Source organism: Pristis pectinata, chromosome 19 (genome assembly GCF_009764475.1).
Source record: "Pristis pectinata isolate sPriPec2 chromosome 19, sPriPec2.1.pri, whole genome shotgun sequence".
In the NCBI taxonomy this organism is placed as follows: domain Eukaryota; kingdom Metazoa; phylum Chordata; class Chondrichthyes; order Rhinopristiformes; family Pristidae; genus Pristis; species Pristis pectinata.
In genome coordinates this window covers 41,111,568-41,127,900 of record NC_067423.1, presented here as the reverse complement: position 1 = coordinate 41,127,900, position 16,333 = coordinate 41,111,568, and the positions used below count along the sequence as shown (strand labels likewise).

The window sequence follows — 16,333 nt, the reverse complement described above, 5'->3', positions numbered from 1 at the left end:
TCTTCCTTGCACTGCAAACCCTGGATCCAGAAACGTTTTGTGGTCAGATTTTAGGGCATTGTGGCTTGTTTAATTGAAACTGATTCCATTGCTCAAACGCTGGATACATTTAAGCAGAACTTAGTCTTGAACTTTGCCTGTTTGTGCATTAGATTTAAATACTGATGACTATATCATCCTTGCAATATCCCAACCAATGGCATACAGGGAGTACCTTCACCATTCAATGATTAAAGAAGGCAGCCCACCACCATCTTATCCAAGGCAACAGAATGAATAAAACAAAAATTAGATCCCAAGTTTGCATCATGAAGCAGCCCCACTGCTGTTTCAGGCAGCTGAGCTGCTCCTGAGTGAATCTGGCATCAGGTGGTTGGGGATGTGGTAGGTGGGAAAAGGTCCTCCCCATACACAAGTTGGATGACTTCACAAACTTAGTCATTAAGATCTGGATTTCAGACAAATCAATCTGGTGCTTCCCTTCTTTGAGTCAGGTCAAGAAACTTATAATGATTTTCCTAGCTCCGAACTTGCATTGTCCTCTACAGCCATAAGACCCCCCCCCCCACCTGCCCCTCAGCCCTATTCCCATTGAACCGCTTACCACCTAGCTTCTCTGCTTGACCCCCGTATGAGCTAATATCATTAACAGTTCTCCCTTCTCAGTTAGTCTGTCCCCTTTTTTATTTCTGTTATTGTGTGACCTCTCCTCAGTAACTACCCTTGCCTCCTCAATTCTTGCAAACTTCTGCTCCATTTCCAAATTCCCTTTACTCTCCAAAGCCCTTGGGCAAATTGTGGCTTCCCAAATCCATGTCCTTGCCACAACACCAAAACAGCTGTGATCAAAATCACCAATAACAAGTTTGTGATTGTGACGACAGTGATCGATCCCTCCTCACTTTCTCAACCTGACTGTGATCTTTGACATGAGTGTTCACATCATCCCCCTCCAAGGTACAAAAGGCCCAGAGTAAGATTTGAAACAACTCAAAATGTAACATTGCCATGTCATCCCTTCCCCATGTTGCTGCCATACATACCGAACCCACGATACTGCTGGGCGAATCTCTGTAACACGGCTGTTGATGACATACTCCAGTAAAGCAGTTCTGTTAGCCGTACAGTCCCTTTCAGAATCATACAACAGACACACAGATTTCTTGCCATGGATTGCCTCTGGTAATACACATTTCACCAATGTGCTGTTCTCAATAGTGCAATTGTTTGATCTGGAAGAGGAAATGTTAATAAAACACAATATTCTTTTATCATGCCAAGTTCATTGTTTTTGTAACATTTTTGTGCTTGAGAGGGGAAAGGACTGTTGCTGAAGGAAAAAATTCACCTGGCCGTCATTAAATGCCTGCAAATCGAGAAATGCATGTCTAGGACTAAGAATAACTGTTCCTCGGCAGTATAGGCAGACCACAGAAGTTGCTGAAAAAACTCAAAAACAGAAAGTTGACATTTAAGGTGCAGACCCTGTGACAGAACATGACACAGAAGCTGCCTAAATGCAGGAAGATCTGTAATAATGAAGTGAAACAAAGTGATGATTTCCAACAATGCAAGGTTCCCAATGGACAATCAAGCCTGTTTTAAACTTTAAATCTAACAGATGATATAAACATAATTCATTCTCATGTTTTTAAACAAACTTATCTGGTTACCTCAACTTTGACTAAAAATATTACATTTGTTAAATCTTGACAAGTTCACTCCATTCAAAAAGATTCATTATCAGTTATTCTTCATAGTTTGTGACTATTTTCACTTACTTGTCTGTAATGTGATCAGCCATTCCACTGACATAAAGTGCAGCACTCAATCCAACATTTAGCCCTGACCCAATAATGCTCAATGTGCTCCTTCCAGATGAAGCCACCCGGTTTGGATTTATATATGTAACAATTGTTTCCTGACAAAAGAAGAGTTTTCTTTATTACCATTTCTAGGTGGCAGAGTTTATAAAATTGAGGTTGATTCCCATCAGGAAGAAGGGTAGGAAAATTAAAGCCAGAGCTCTATGGATGACCAACGATAGTAGACTCAAACAGAGCAGAAAAATGTATGTGACAGATGACAAGTTGTTGACATAAATGAGAAACAGGCTGATTACATAAATTTCAGAGTGGGAGTGGAAAAGAAAATAAGAGAGGCAAAGAGAGATCATGGGAAAAGACGAAGGAACTAAAAATATTCTACAGACATGTCAACAGGAGAAGGATTGCAAGAAAAGAAGTGGGGCCTTCTAGGATCATGAATATTGGTTTCCCTCCCCATAATCACAAGAAAAAGAAGAATGGAGTTACAGAATATTGAGAAACAGATAAAGTATTTTGCCTCCCACAGATTGATGAAACCTTGTATAAAACAGAATATGCTAGAAATATTCAAGAGGGCAGACGTTATATGTGGAAAGAGAAAGGTTTAAAATTTCAGGTTGATGATCCTGCATCAGAAAAGTCGTATTGAAACCTTGTTCCTGTCTCCACAGATACTGCCTGACCTGCTGACTATTTTCAAGAATCTATTTCATTTCCAGTTCCTAGTATTTTGCCTTGGGATAACTGAAATTTGTATTAATTTCATTTCATTCATAAACATTGTGCCATTCACGTGAACAACAAAATGCAAGATCCAATCAATGTTTTAGTTACACAATTCCAACATTAAACATTAATAAAAAGCAATATTCTTTACCATGCAAGTCCTTTCTGGTGTACAGAAAACACAATTCGGCTTCTGAACATCACAACTGTAAACTGTTAAAACAAAAAAATTAACAATGGGAGTGCATGAACACAGTAAAAGAAAGAAAGCTGTAGTTTCAGTAATCAAGGTTAAGGTGCAAAACTTGCTAAGATGCATACTTCTATTTTAACAGCACTAAACAAGTTTCAAGTTCAAGTTTATTGTTGTCACAGGCATATATACATGGTATAAATGCCATGAAAATTAACTTTTTACAGCACAGTGCATTACAAGATGAGGACAAACACAAGTTAACATAAACTTAAATTAACATAAATTATACATTACTAATATGTACAAAAATAAACAAATTAAACATAACAAGATGGAGAAAGAGAAAAAAATATTCTGAGGTAGTGTTAAGGTTTTTCAGATTGGTTCAAGAATCTAATGGCAGAAAAAGCTGTTATTGAACCTGTAGGTGTGTGGAACAACCAGCAGATTCAGGTTACAGGTTGTAATAAAGGGGCATCTGTCATTAACAATATTGATTCCACCAAGGCATTGACTTTGGGGTGGAGGGTTATGAACTTGTTTTTTGGAATTTGTGCAAAATGGCCTCAACACTTCAACAGCAACTCTCACCACCCACTTTTCTTCAGCTCACAGTCAATGACCTCCAGTCTCTATCCTACCTCAAATCACCGTTAACGATCTCCCTCATGCCTCTTACCTCAGCTTACTGTCCATGGAGCAGATCGGGAGGCAGATTTTGAAGATTTTGCAAAAATAACAGGGTTGTTATCATGGGTGATTTCAACTTCCCTAATGTTGATTGGCACTTCCTTAGTTTAATGGGGATAGATGGGGCAGAGTTTGTTAGGTGTGTCCAGGAAGGACTCCTGACACAATATGTGGACATGCCGACTAGAGGAGAGGCCATACTGGACCTGGTGCTAGGCAATGAGCCTGATCAGGTTTCAGATCTCTCAGTGGGAGAGCATTTTGGAGACAATGACCATAACTCCTTGACCTTTACCATAGCCTTGGAGAGGGATAGGAGCAGACGATATGGGAAAGTATTTAATTGTGGGAGGGGGGAATTATGATGCTATTAGGCAGGAACTTGGGAGTGTAACTTGGGAACAGATGTCCTTGAGGAAGTGCACAGTGGAAATGTGGAGGTTGTTGAGGGAGTACTGGCATGGGCTTCTGGATAGGTTTGTCCCATTGAGGCAGGGTAAGGATGGTAGAGTGAAAGAATCGTGGTTGACAAGAGACTTAGAATATCTTGTCAAGAGGAAGAAAGAAGCTGACGTAAGGTGTAGAAAGCATGGATCAGACAGGGCTCTGGAGATTAACAAGGTAGCCAGGAGGGAGCTTAATAATGGACTTAGGAGAGCTAGAAGGGGGCATGAGAAGGTGTTGGTGAGTAGGATTAAGGAAAACCCCAAGGTATTCTACACATATGTGAAGAATAGGAGGATGACTAGAGTGAGGGTAGGACCGATCAGGGATAAAAGAGGAAACGTGTCTGGAGTCGGAAGAGGTAGGGGAGGTCCTTAATGAATACTTTGCTTCGGTATTCACCAGTGAGGGAGATCTTGACATTTGTGAGGATGGCATACAACAGGTTGATATGCTAGAGTATGTCAATGTGAAGAAAGAGGATGTGGTGGAACTTTTGAAAAACATTACGATAGATAAGTCACTGGGGCCGGACAGGATATACCCAACATTATTACGGGAAGTGAGGGAAGAGATTGCTGTGCCTTTGGCAATGATCTTTGCATCCTCACTGGCCACAGGAGTAGTGCCAGATGATTGGAGGGTGGCAAATGTTGTTCCTTTATTTAAGAAAGGGAGTAGGGATAAGCCTGGGAATTACAGACCAGTGAGTCTTACTTCAGTGGTGGGCAAATTACTGGAGAAGATTCTTAGAGACAGGATTTATGGGCATTTGGAGATGCATAGGCTGATTAGGGACCGTCAGCATGGCTTTGTGAGGGGCAAGTCATGCCTCACGAGCCTGATTGAATTCTTTGAGAATGTGACAAAGCACATGATGAAGGTAGAGCAGTAGATGTGGTGTACATGGATTTTAGTAAGGTGTTTAATAAGGTTCCTCATGGAAGGCTCATTCAGAAAGTTAGGAGGCATGGGATCCAGGGAAACTTGGCTGTGTGGATTCAGAATTGGCTCGCCCATAGAAGACAGATGGTGGTGGTAGATGGAGTGTATTCTACCTGGAGGTCGGTGACCAGCTGTGTTCCACAGGGATCTGTTCTGGGACCCCTGCTCTTTGTGATTTTTATAAATGACTTGGATGAGGATATGGAATGGTGGGTTAGTAAGTTTGCTGATGACACAAAGGTGAGTGGTGTTGTGGATAGTGTAGAAGGTTGCTGTAGATTACAACAGGATATTGATAGAATGCAGACCTGGGCTGAGAAGTAGCAGATGGATTTGAACACATGGAAAAGTGTGAAGTGATACACTTTGGAAGATCGAATTTGAAGGCAGAATACAAGGTTAATGGCAGGACTCTTAGCAGTGTGGAGGAACAGAGAGATCGTGGGGTCCACATCCATAGATCCCTCAAGGTTGCCACGCAGGTCGATAGGGTTGTTAAGAAGGCCTATGGCGTGTTGGCCTTCATTAGTCAGGGTATTAGGTTCAGAAGCTGCAAGGTAATGTTGCAGCTCTATTGAACTCTGGTTAGACCACACGTGGAGTATTGTATTCAGTTCTGGTCGCCTCATTATAGGAAGGACGTGGAAGCTTTAGAGAGGGTGCAAAGGAGATTTACCAGGATGCTGCCTGGATTGGAGAGCATGTCTTATGAAGATAGGTTGAGTGAGCTAGGGCTTTTCTCTTTGGAGAGGAGGATGAGAGTTGACTTGATAGAGGTGTACAAGATGATAAAGAGGCATAGATCGAGTGGACAGTCAGAGACCTTTTCCCAGGGTGAAAATGGCTATCATGAGGGGGCATAATTTTAAGGTGATTGGAGGAAGATATAGGAGGGATGTGAGAGGTAAGGTTTGTTTTTTTACACACAGAGTGGTGGGTGCGTGGAACGCACTGCCAGCAGAGGTTGTGGGGGCAGATACATTAGGGACATTCACGAGACTCTTAGATAGCCACATGAATGACAGAAAAATGGAGGGCTATGTGGGAGGGAAGGGTTAGATAGATCTTACAACAGGATAAAATGTCGGCACAACATCGTGGGCTGAAGGGCCTGTACTGTGCTGTAATTTTCTATGTCTATGTCAACATAACTTCAGGTCAATGACCCTCATCTTCCATCTTACCCCAGAGCACAGTCACAGACAGTAAAGCCATGGGAATGTTAATTGCATGGGTGTAACATTAATTCATTATTGCCACCCTTGTACTGTTGCCTGATACCAGTTTCACTCCTCTGAGCTTTATGTAATCAATAAAGTAAAATTCTGATTCTAAGCTGTATATGTTGAGGAACATGGATACAAATTAGATTTGTTTTCATGGGGTCATGAGTCTGCTACGAGAGCTAGCTATTCTACAAATCTAAAACCCACATGGGAGTGTCTCAATTTATAATCCAACATGAATCTAATGGATCAGATGTTCTTTATAGAAAGCACCAGAGGTTTAACACCACAGAAAGGTCTGAAACATTTGCCACATTACTGTTATTGGTATTTAAAGAGGAAAGTATAAACAATGAACATTTAATTACCTGTGATATTGTTTGGATTGTCAATAATATTTTTGGGATTTGTAGCATGGGCAAGATTCACAGGAATTATCCTTCTTTCATCCTCAAACTGCAATTGAAAACAGTGTTAATTTAGAGGCACAAGAGACTGTAGATGCTGAATTAACCACATGTAGCATTTGTGAACTTGTGCGTTTATTTTTAAAACGGCAAAAATCTTGAATTCCATCGGAATTACTGACACGTTCAAAACAGGTCCCTCAGCCTTTGGAAAAGAGATTTGTTAATGCTGCAAACATTACTGCAATTGATCATAGAAAGTGGACAAACCCCTTTATAGGACAGAACACAGTACAGAGGAGGGTCAGCAACAAATAGGCAGGAGCCAAATGTGCTAAACTCTAGTACAATGAGCAGCTCATCAGTCTAATATTCTGTGAATTTTTTTTTGCTGTTTCCATGTATTGTGAGTCACACTGACCCAGAGGTAAGTTTACACATTTCCTCAAATCCACTATAGAGTTGTTCCTGATTTTGACAAGGTCACCCTGTCTATTTGGGAGACCAAATACATTACTTTTTGGACACATTATCAGCAGCACTGGGTAGTACAGTGGCACAGCTGGTAGTGCTGCTGCTAGCTCCAGCAACCCAAGTTTGACCTTGACCTCTGGTGTTGTCTGTGTGGAGTTCACATACCACAAGGGTTTCCTCCAGTTTCCTCTCACATCCAAAAGATAAATGGGATGATAGATTAATTGGCTACTGTAAATTTTCCTGAGTGTGTAGGTGAGTAGTAGAATGTGGGGAGAGTTGATGGGAATGTGGGGAGAATAAAATGGGATTAGTGTGTTTGACAGCATGGACTCATTTGTTCCAAGGACCGGTTTCTCTGTTGTATGACCGTGATTATAGCCCTTGAAATATATTTCATGCAGAGCTGGGAGCATCTGAAAAATGATACGGCAGGAGGAATTTTGTACTTGCGGGAATTTTCTGCAGGAGGGAGGGGAAGGAGGTGCTAAGTAATTTAAACCAAATAGTAACAGTGAGGAAGAAATATAAAGAGAGGCTAGGGAGGCTGGGGGAAAACCTGGGGAGATTCCACGAAGTAAAACTTCATACCCAAATTCCTTTGACTGTTTAGTATTTTTAGTGGTTAATGTCACACCCAACACTGATGGTTGGATGACAGTCCGGGTGATTGGAAGGAGCTTGGCATTGATTGTTTGAAGGGCACCCAGTCCAATATTGCCCTGGAAAGACCAGATAATCCGGGGGCACTCAACTATGATTGGTCCCAGGACAACACAGTCTAGGTTACTCGACAATGCTCCAAGGGATAAATTGCATCAGAAATGATCCATAATGCAAAAGTTCCCATCAGAGTTTTAAGGCTGACTCACTGTGGAGATGCCTTGGTCAAATTTCTGGAGTGACACCACATGACACCAAAATGGTCAGTTGAATTTTTAGGCAACTATTCTTTGCAGTCAAGGTAGAGAGTCCAGAGGAACATTGCCTCATGGTACAAGGGTACAGACATCTAGAAAAATCTGGAAAATGATGGGGAAGGATCAAGTTATAGTGGTCAATACTGGAATGAAGAATAGAGGAAATGTTAGAGAAGCAGTCCTGCTAAAGAGGTACAAGAACCAAATAGCAAAGCAGGACTTCACAATTAAAATCTTGGAGTTATTGTCCAAGCCTGACGTAGATGGATTTCTTGACAGCTGAACATAGGTCACTGCCCTGTGGAACTTCTGCAGCAAACCTCTAGGGCTGGAATAATTGACCTCCAACAACTACAACCATTTGTGCAAGTTGCGACTCCCAACTAGTGAAGAGTCTTCCTCTTGATTCCCATTGACTTCAGCTTCTCCAGTTTTCCTTGAAGTCAAGAGCAGTCAGTCTCAGCCCACCCTGGAGTTTTGCTCTTTTGTCCATACTTGGATTAAGGCTGTTAGAGGTCCTTGTAAAACACCAACCAAACATCGGGGAGCAGGTAATGGCCAGTCGATGCCATTTGATAGCACTGTTAGTGCTACTTTCCATCAATTTGCTAATGATTAAGGATAGGTGATCGGAAAAAGGCAGAAACAGATTGGAAAGGTCAACATGATGTTAAGAGGAAGTGTGGGAAGGAGGGTCCCATTTCATGGAATGATGTTAACAGCACTGGAAGTCAGGGAAGCAGCACCTGAACCCAGGCCATAGCAGAAAGGGCTATCAGGATTGTAAAGTAGAACTTCAACTAATAAAATGGAGGGAGGGAACAGAAAAACTGCTTTTGGGAAGATTCACAACAAGAGAATAAATGACAAAAGTAAAGAAAGGGAATAGGAATGTCATGGATGGGTATCGTTTTGATGTAATGCTGAAAACAATTTAGTCTATTGGTGCAACAATATTTTTACAAACCAAAACAATATTTTGTGGAGAGGATCTGGATACAGCAGGGTTAAATGAAACATAGTGACTTTGGCAAAAGGAAGGTCAAATAATGTAGCAGGATAAATAACATTTAAAACGAAGAGTGGAGTAGCTATATCTATAGAAGAGTAGATAGAATAATGGTTGTAGGAAAATAAATAGTCATTGCCAGCTAATTAGACACAGCATCTATGTGGTTTCAATCAAAGGATAAGGAACCTAACAACTAAATTAAGGAATAATTCATACTCAATCCCCATTATCCACTGATTTGCTATCAGTAGATCCGCATACATGCAAGGTTGGTCCCAAGCCCAATTCTGAATTTCTTCAAGCAAAGATATCTTTATACGTGTACATGTTGAGGGACCAATCATCGTCTGTACGAATACCATGATTTGTTTCCAGAACACTTGTGTCATGTGGATCCCTGCTGTGTGTTGTTGGGATAGAGAGGGGTCTTTGTTTATACAGCAACTTGTGGTTTCAAAATCAATCACTGCTTGAAAGTATCAATACATTGGGTGGAAGTAGTTTGTTGGCTAATATCATTTCATTTTAGGTAGTTAAATGTTTATTAATGAATGTTAATATGTTTGAAACATTATCCAGGAATGTTTTATATTTATTTGGAGGGGGTATTGGTTAGAAAGAAGTGAGACTTAATCATATCCACTTTTTTTATTATTCACAGAAAGTCGTGCCCTCAACCCTCATAGACAGCGAGGACTGAGTGTATACCATAAAATGGTGGAAGGGAATCAGAGGGGGAAATTTGTGGACAAATCAAGGTAAGAAGCAATCATATGATAGTCATCAAGGAATATTTCAACTACTTCCAAATAAGCTGGCAAGAAGAATTATTGAAAGGAGGAAAGGGAATTTTGTTCTCTGTTTTGGGTCAAACTGAGTTGCAGTGGTTATTCAATAATTTCCGTATCCTGAATTATGATATTATGTTCCTTGTCATTTGGCCCTATCCTAGTCCAATTTCTGATTGTTATTTATGTGTCTGAATGACATTATGTTATTTCTTCTTATATTCCTTGATTCCTTATTCCTTCCTTGATTCTTATGTTTAATAGGAGGAAAAGGCATATATTTTTGCAAAGATGAGGAAAATTTTGGAAAGCTGCAAGTGATGAATAAATATTTAATAAGGTGGGTGGAAATAGATTATGAAATATAAAGCAGACAATTAGGTATTCTAACTCTACTAAAAGAAAATGATTATTAACAACAAGTATTTTGTATCTGGGGCAACAGGCAGGGAGGAACTTAAAACAATCAATATCACTAGGGAAAATGTATTGGACAAGCTAGTGATATTAAAGTCTGCCGGACCTGATGGCTTGTGGCCTCAGAAGAAGTGAATGCATTGTTTGTGATCATCCAAAGCTCCCTAAATTCTGGATAGGTCCTGGCAGACTGGAAAACTGCAGATGTAACAAGCTGAGACAGAAAGTAGGCAATTGTAAGCTAGTCAGCCGAACATCTGTCACAGGGAAAATGCTGGAATCCATGATTAAGGAAGTAGTTGGTGACTTAGAAAATCCTAATGCAATCCAGAAAATTCAACAAGATTTCATGAAAGAGACAAATTCATGGTGGAGAAATTTATTACAGTTCTTTGAGGATGTAACAAGCAGGGTGGATGATGGTGAACCAATAGATGTAGTGCCTTTGGAATACTAAATGGTATATGATAACCACATAAAAGGTTACTGCACAAGGTAAGAGGTCATGGCATTCAGAGTAATACACTGTTGTGGATGCAGAGAACAGGGAATCAGGACAAATGAATTATTTTGAGGCCAGCAAGCAAGCAGCAACTAGTCAGGTGCCTTGGGGATCAGTGCTGGACCTCAACTATTTACAATCTATAATGATGACTCTGATGAGAGGACCAAGTGTATTTTAGCTAATTTGCTGATGATACAAATGCAGGTAGACTTTCAGCATCTGCAGTTGTTTTGCCTTTCTGATTTTATTTGTCTTCTTCTTTCACCTGAAGACTTATCTATGGTATTCACTGCTACCTTTACCAACATTTTCCACTGAGCTCCATCACCACTTTTGTCATTTAATCTCTCTTGTTTCCCCCACCATCCAGACTTTACATTTTGTTCCCTCTGTCACTCCCTGTGTTCTGCTCAGTTGACCTGAAACATTGTTTCAGCCTGTTCTTTCTCATTACAGTTTTCCAGCATCTGTGGTATTTTTATTTTGAATTACATTTTGTGTGTATTGCTCCTTAAATCAATTTTTTCTTTAGTCCTTAATTTATCCATGGTACCTGTACATTAGCTTGCTTGTTTTGGCTTTTATTCAAATCTATTCCTTGACCTTTCTTGATTAGTTTTTCTAAAGATTTCTTTCTCCCCGTCTCTATCTCTTTTCTTATCTTTGTTTTCAAGATTTTTTTCCAGTTTAACTTCTCCAGTTCTTTGTTAGTTTCCTCAAAATTTCTTTTGTTCTAACCTATGACATCATCTTTTGTCACTGCCATATATGATTTCCTAGCCAAGTCTTATTCTGTTGTGATCACTACTGTTAAGATGCTCCCTTATTTCTCAAAGAATCATGGAAATTTATAGCACAGGAGAAGGCTATCCAACTCCGCATGCCCATACCTGGGAAAAAATCTTCTTAAGCTTATCAGGCTCCCCACCTCTTGGTCCCTGGCCTTCTTTTCACTGCTTTTCAAGTGGTCATCTGTTTTTTTGGAAATATGATGGGAGTTTCTGCTTCAGTGTTCCAGGCTTCCACTATCCTTTATTTTTCCTCAAGTTCTCATTAATTCTTCTCTCAGATAACTTAAACTCATGAGCCCAGTTTATTGACCTCCTTGCTGAGGGAAACAGATCCTTACTCTTTCTTCTGTCTACGTCTTTCATACTTTTATAGACCTCAGTCAAATCTCCCCTCGTTCTCCTTTGTTCCAAAGTAAAAATAATCCAGCTTTGATGATTTTTGCTAACAATTAAAAATTTTCAGCCCTGGCAACACACTTGTCAGTCATCCCACAACCTCTCTATCATTTCACACCGTTACAGTGCTCTATCTATAGCCTAATTGGTACTTTATTCACTTCTCACAAGTTCTTCTACTCTCCTATTCTATGATTTGTCCAGTATACCTTCTCAGCCAATTTAGCCATCTATTCTGCTGCCTTCTGGGATTTATGGACTTAAATTCCATCATCCAGTTTTCCCCTACAGTACACTTTATTTTATAATTATCATGTATTCCCTTGCTTTGTTTGCCTCCCCAGATGCATTTAATTGCATCTGCTATTTTTGTGCCCCCCTAACTGGTTTGTTGATATATTCCCGCAGCTTACAACTTCCTTCCTATTATCAACCACACTGCCAAACTTTGGTGTCATTTACAAAATTTTAAATTTTGCCTCCAACATTTAAATCATCATTGATATATACCACAAAAAGGAAGCTGGTTCTGAGCCCTGTGAAGCCCTGCTCCACGTAGCCCTCTAATCAGTAAACCTCCTATCAACCAACACTCTCTGCCAATTTTTAATCCAATTTGCTAGTTTCCCTGGATCCCATGAGCTTTAACTTTCCTGACCAATCTGATATATGGGACTTTTGTCAATTGCCTTACTAAATCCATGTAGAGGTCATTGACCCAACTTGCTACCTCCTCAAAAAACTCAATCATTAGTCAGACACAGTCTTCTCTTAACAAGTTCATGCTGATTGTCCGTTATTAATCTTTTTCCTCCTTAAGTGTTGATTTATGCAGTTCCTCATTTTTTTTTCAAATAACTTGCCAACACTCTAGATTAGGCTGACAGGTCTACAGTTACTTTGTCTATCCCTTTTTTAATACTAGTTTTTCAGTCCTCAGTCACTATTACCCTGAAAAAAAGAGGATTAGATAAACCCTTCCTTGAAGACTGGTGCAAGGTATTTGTTTAGATCTATTTACAGGACTTCTGCCTCCACACTCAGATTTCCATTGGTCTCCAATAGGTCCTTCTCATTCTTTTGATATCCTCTCTCCCTTAACTTGCTTATAAAACAAATTAGGTTGTTCCTCGATTTTACCTGTAAATATCTTTCCACGTATCCACTTTGCCTATTCAATTTCTTTTTTATGTTCACCCCTGCCTTTTTCATTCTCTGCCTTCTGCAGTGCAGAGCCCTTAGTATTACTTTCCTGATCCTGTATGCTCCTGATATCCAAAGGGGTAAATATTTGGGGAGTTCTTCTTTTCCCATACTGAGAGCATATTTCATCAGGACCTTCACTATCTTGTCCATAAATGTCTTCCATGATCTCACACTAATCTACTTTCAAAAGCTGCTTCTAATCCACTTTTGCTAAACCATATCTCAGCTTAGAAAAGTTGGCCTTATCCTCATTTGAACTTTTACCACACATTTATCTTTTTGTCTTTTCATAACAATCCTAATTTGCACTGAATTATGACTGCTGCCTTCACAATGCTCCCCTCCTACCAATCAGTCTGATGTTACCTCTTTGCATACTGATTTAAAAATGTATTCCTGAAATCATTTCAAGATTTCTCCACCTTATTCCATCCTGTAACCTCCCTATGATTCTTTACAATTGGCATTGTTAAAGTCCCAGTTAATGATGGGATCATTGACATTTCTTATCATTATCGTTCGTTGTTCTTGAATTTCTCAGAAACTTGCCTGCCTGTCTAACTTTTGTCTATTCTTAGTCATTACCCATTACAACTATGTGGGATTCTTCTGGATGGTCCAGTTTCTTGCCACATCCCAGACACATGGATGGTTGATCAGTTATTTGGTTACTGTAAACTATCCCTAGTGTAGGTAGATAGTAGAAGATTCAGGAATATTAATATGTACATGTGAGAGAATAGGCTACCCATCGGTCCTGATGGGTATACAGTCAAATTTTTAAAATCTTTTTCTGATCTTCTTTCTCCCTGGTTAGGAAAATTTTTTAAAGATGCCCTATCAGTGGGTAAACTACCACAATCCTTTTATGAAGCTACTATCTCTTTAATTCTTAAAAAGGATAAAGATCCCACTGAATGTGCATCTTATAGACTTATTTCTTTATTAAATGTGGATTCCAAAATATTGGCTTCTAGCTTGGAAAAGATTCTTCCACAAATTATCTCTGATGACCAGATAGGATTTATCCAGAATTGTTATTTGCATTTTAACATTAGGAGGTTAATGAATATTATATATACTCCCTCATCTAAAATTTCAGAATGTGTTATTTCATTAGGTGCTGAAAAGGCGTTTGATAGAGTCGAATGGGAATATTTATTGAATACACTTGAGAAATTTAATTTTAGTCCCAACTTTATACCTGTGATCAGCTTGATTTATCATACACCTATGGCTTCAATACTTACTAATAATCAGAGATCCCCTCTGTTCAGGCTTTTTTGAGGTACTAGACAGGGTTGCCCTCTAAGTCCTTTATTATTTGATATTGCTTTGGAACCCTTGGCAATTGCCCTTCGGGATTCTTTTAATATATTTGGTATCACTCGTGGACGGGGGATTCATAAGGTATCTCTATATGCAGATGACTTGTTACTTTATATTTTTAACCCGGAGGAATCCATCCCTGCAGTACTATCACTGCTTGCTCGGTTTAGTGCTTTTTCTGGTTATAGATTAAATCTTAATGAGAGTGAACTCTTTCCATTAAATATGCAAACCCCAATTTATAGGCAATTACCATTTAGATTAGTAACAGACCACTTTACGTATTTGGGTGTTAAAATTACCAAGAAGCATAAGGACCTGTTTAAAGTTAACTTGTTACCTTTAATTGATCACGTTAAACAATTATTTACGAAATGGTCCCCATTATCTCTATCATTGATAGGCCAAATTAATGCGGTTAAGATGAATATTTTACCAAAATTTCTATATCTATTTCAGGCAATTCCAACTTTCATCCCGAAATCTTTTTTTGACACTATTGATTCTAAAATTCTTTCAAATATATGTGGCAGAATAAAAACCCAAGGTTAAGTAAGAAATATTTACAAAAATTAAAAAAGGATGGTGGCATGGCTTTGCCTAACCTTAGATTATATTACTGAGCAATTAATATCAGATATTTAATTTTTTGGGCACAAGATTTAGATGTAATTCAATGTCCCAAATGGGTATACCTTGAGTATGAATCAGTGCAAAGATTTTCATTAGTTTCTATTTTAGGAGCCTCACTCCCTTTTGCACTTACTAAATTGAGTAAACATATGACTAACCCAATAGTTAAACATACAATACGAATATGATTTCAATTCCGTAAATTCTTTGGATTGAATAAATTTAATTTATCAAGCCCCATTCAATCTAATTTTTTCTTTCAACCATCTAGAATCAACTTAGCTTTTTCTTTATGGAAAATGAAGGGAATAACATGTTTTCGTGATCTATTCATTGATAACTGTTTTTTACCTTTTGAACAGTTGTCTAATAAATACAATTTGCCTAAATCACACTTTTTTCGATACTTACAGAATAGAAATTTTTTAAAAGTTACTATGCCTTCTTTTCCGACTCCATATAAAATTGAAATTACAGAAAAAATTTTAGGCTTTAATCCCTATCAGAAGGGCTTGATAGCAATAATTTATGATCTAATTATGAAAATATGTCCAGAGGCACTTTATAAAATTAAGAATGAATAGGAAAGAGAACTCCAGATACTCTCACCCACAGAGATATGGAAGAAAATTCTTCAATTAGTTAATACATCTTCAATGTGTGCCAGACACTCTTTGATACAATTTAAGGTGGTTCACAGGACCCATATGTTGAAGGACAAGTTAGCCCGTTTTTATCACCATATAAATCCTATATGTGATAGATGTAATTCGGAGGTGGCTTACCTGACACATATGTTTTGGTCCTGTCCTCTTTTGGAAAAATATTGGAAGGACATTTTTAACATTATTTCAACTGTATTGAATATTGATTTACAACCTCACCCAATCACTGTAATTTTTGGGTTACCAATGATGGAATCTAGCCACCTATCTGCTGCTGCTTGTTGTATGATTGCCTTTGTTACATTAATGGCCAAGCGATCCATTTTATTTAAATGGAAGGATCCAATACCTCCCACCACTTTTCAATGGTTTTCTCAAACTATATCATGTTTAAACTTAGAAAAAATTAGGAGTGGCGCTGTCCATTCTTCGCTTAAATTTGAGGAAGTTTGGAATCCATTTATTCAATAGCTTCATATGATATAGGTCCCTTTTCAATAATCTTTGAATTTAGAGGAGCAGAGTTGACGACGTAATAATGCTCTTTGTTCACTGAGAAATATCAGTCCAGTTTTTTTTCTTTTGAAATTTTCTTTTAGTTTGTTTTGTTTTATTACTTACAATTTTGTTTTTCAATTTGGGTTTATTTTTAATATAATGAATCTTTTTCTTTCTCCTTTTGATCTTTTTTGTAATATATTCATTTACCAAGAAACCATGGGGCCTAGAATATA

General features: G+C 38.7%; 1 protein-coding gene across 2 annotated transcripts in view; it reads right to left on the bottom strand.

Moving 5' to 3' along the window:
* plxnc1 (plexin C1) overlaps window positions 1-16,333 on the bottom strand; it is a 144,885-nt gene that overhangs the window by 47,615 nt on the left and 80,937 nt on the right. For both annotated transcript variants that reach the window (XM_052034240.1, XM_052034241.1), the window contains exons 11-14: window positions 6,425-6,512; window positions 2,707-2,768; window positions 1,782-1,921; window positions 1,044-1,232 (exon numbers count right to left, since the gene is read on the bottom strand). In XM_052034240.1, the coding sequence (XP_051890200.1) occupies window positions 1,044-1,232; window positions 1,782-1,921; window positions 2,707-2,768; window positions 6,425-6,512 (479 nt within the window). The remainder of the gene's footprint in view (window positions 1-1,043; window positions 1,233-1,781; window positions 1,922-2,706; window positions 2,769-6,424; window positions 6,513-16,333) is intronic.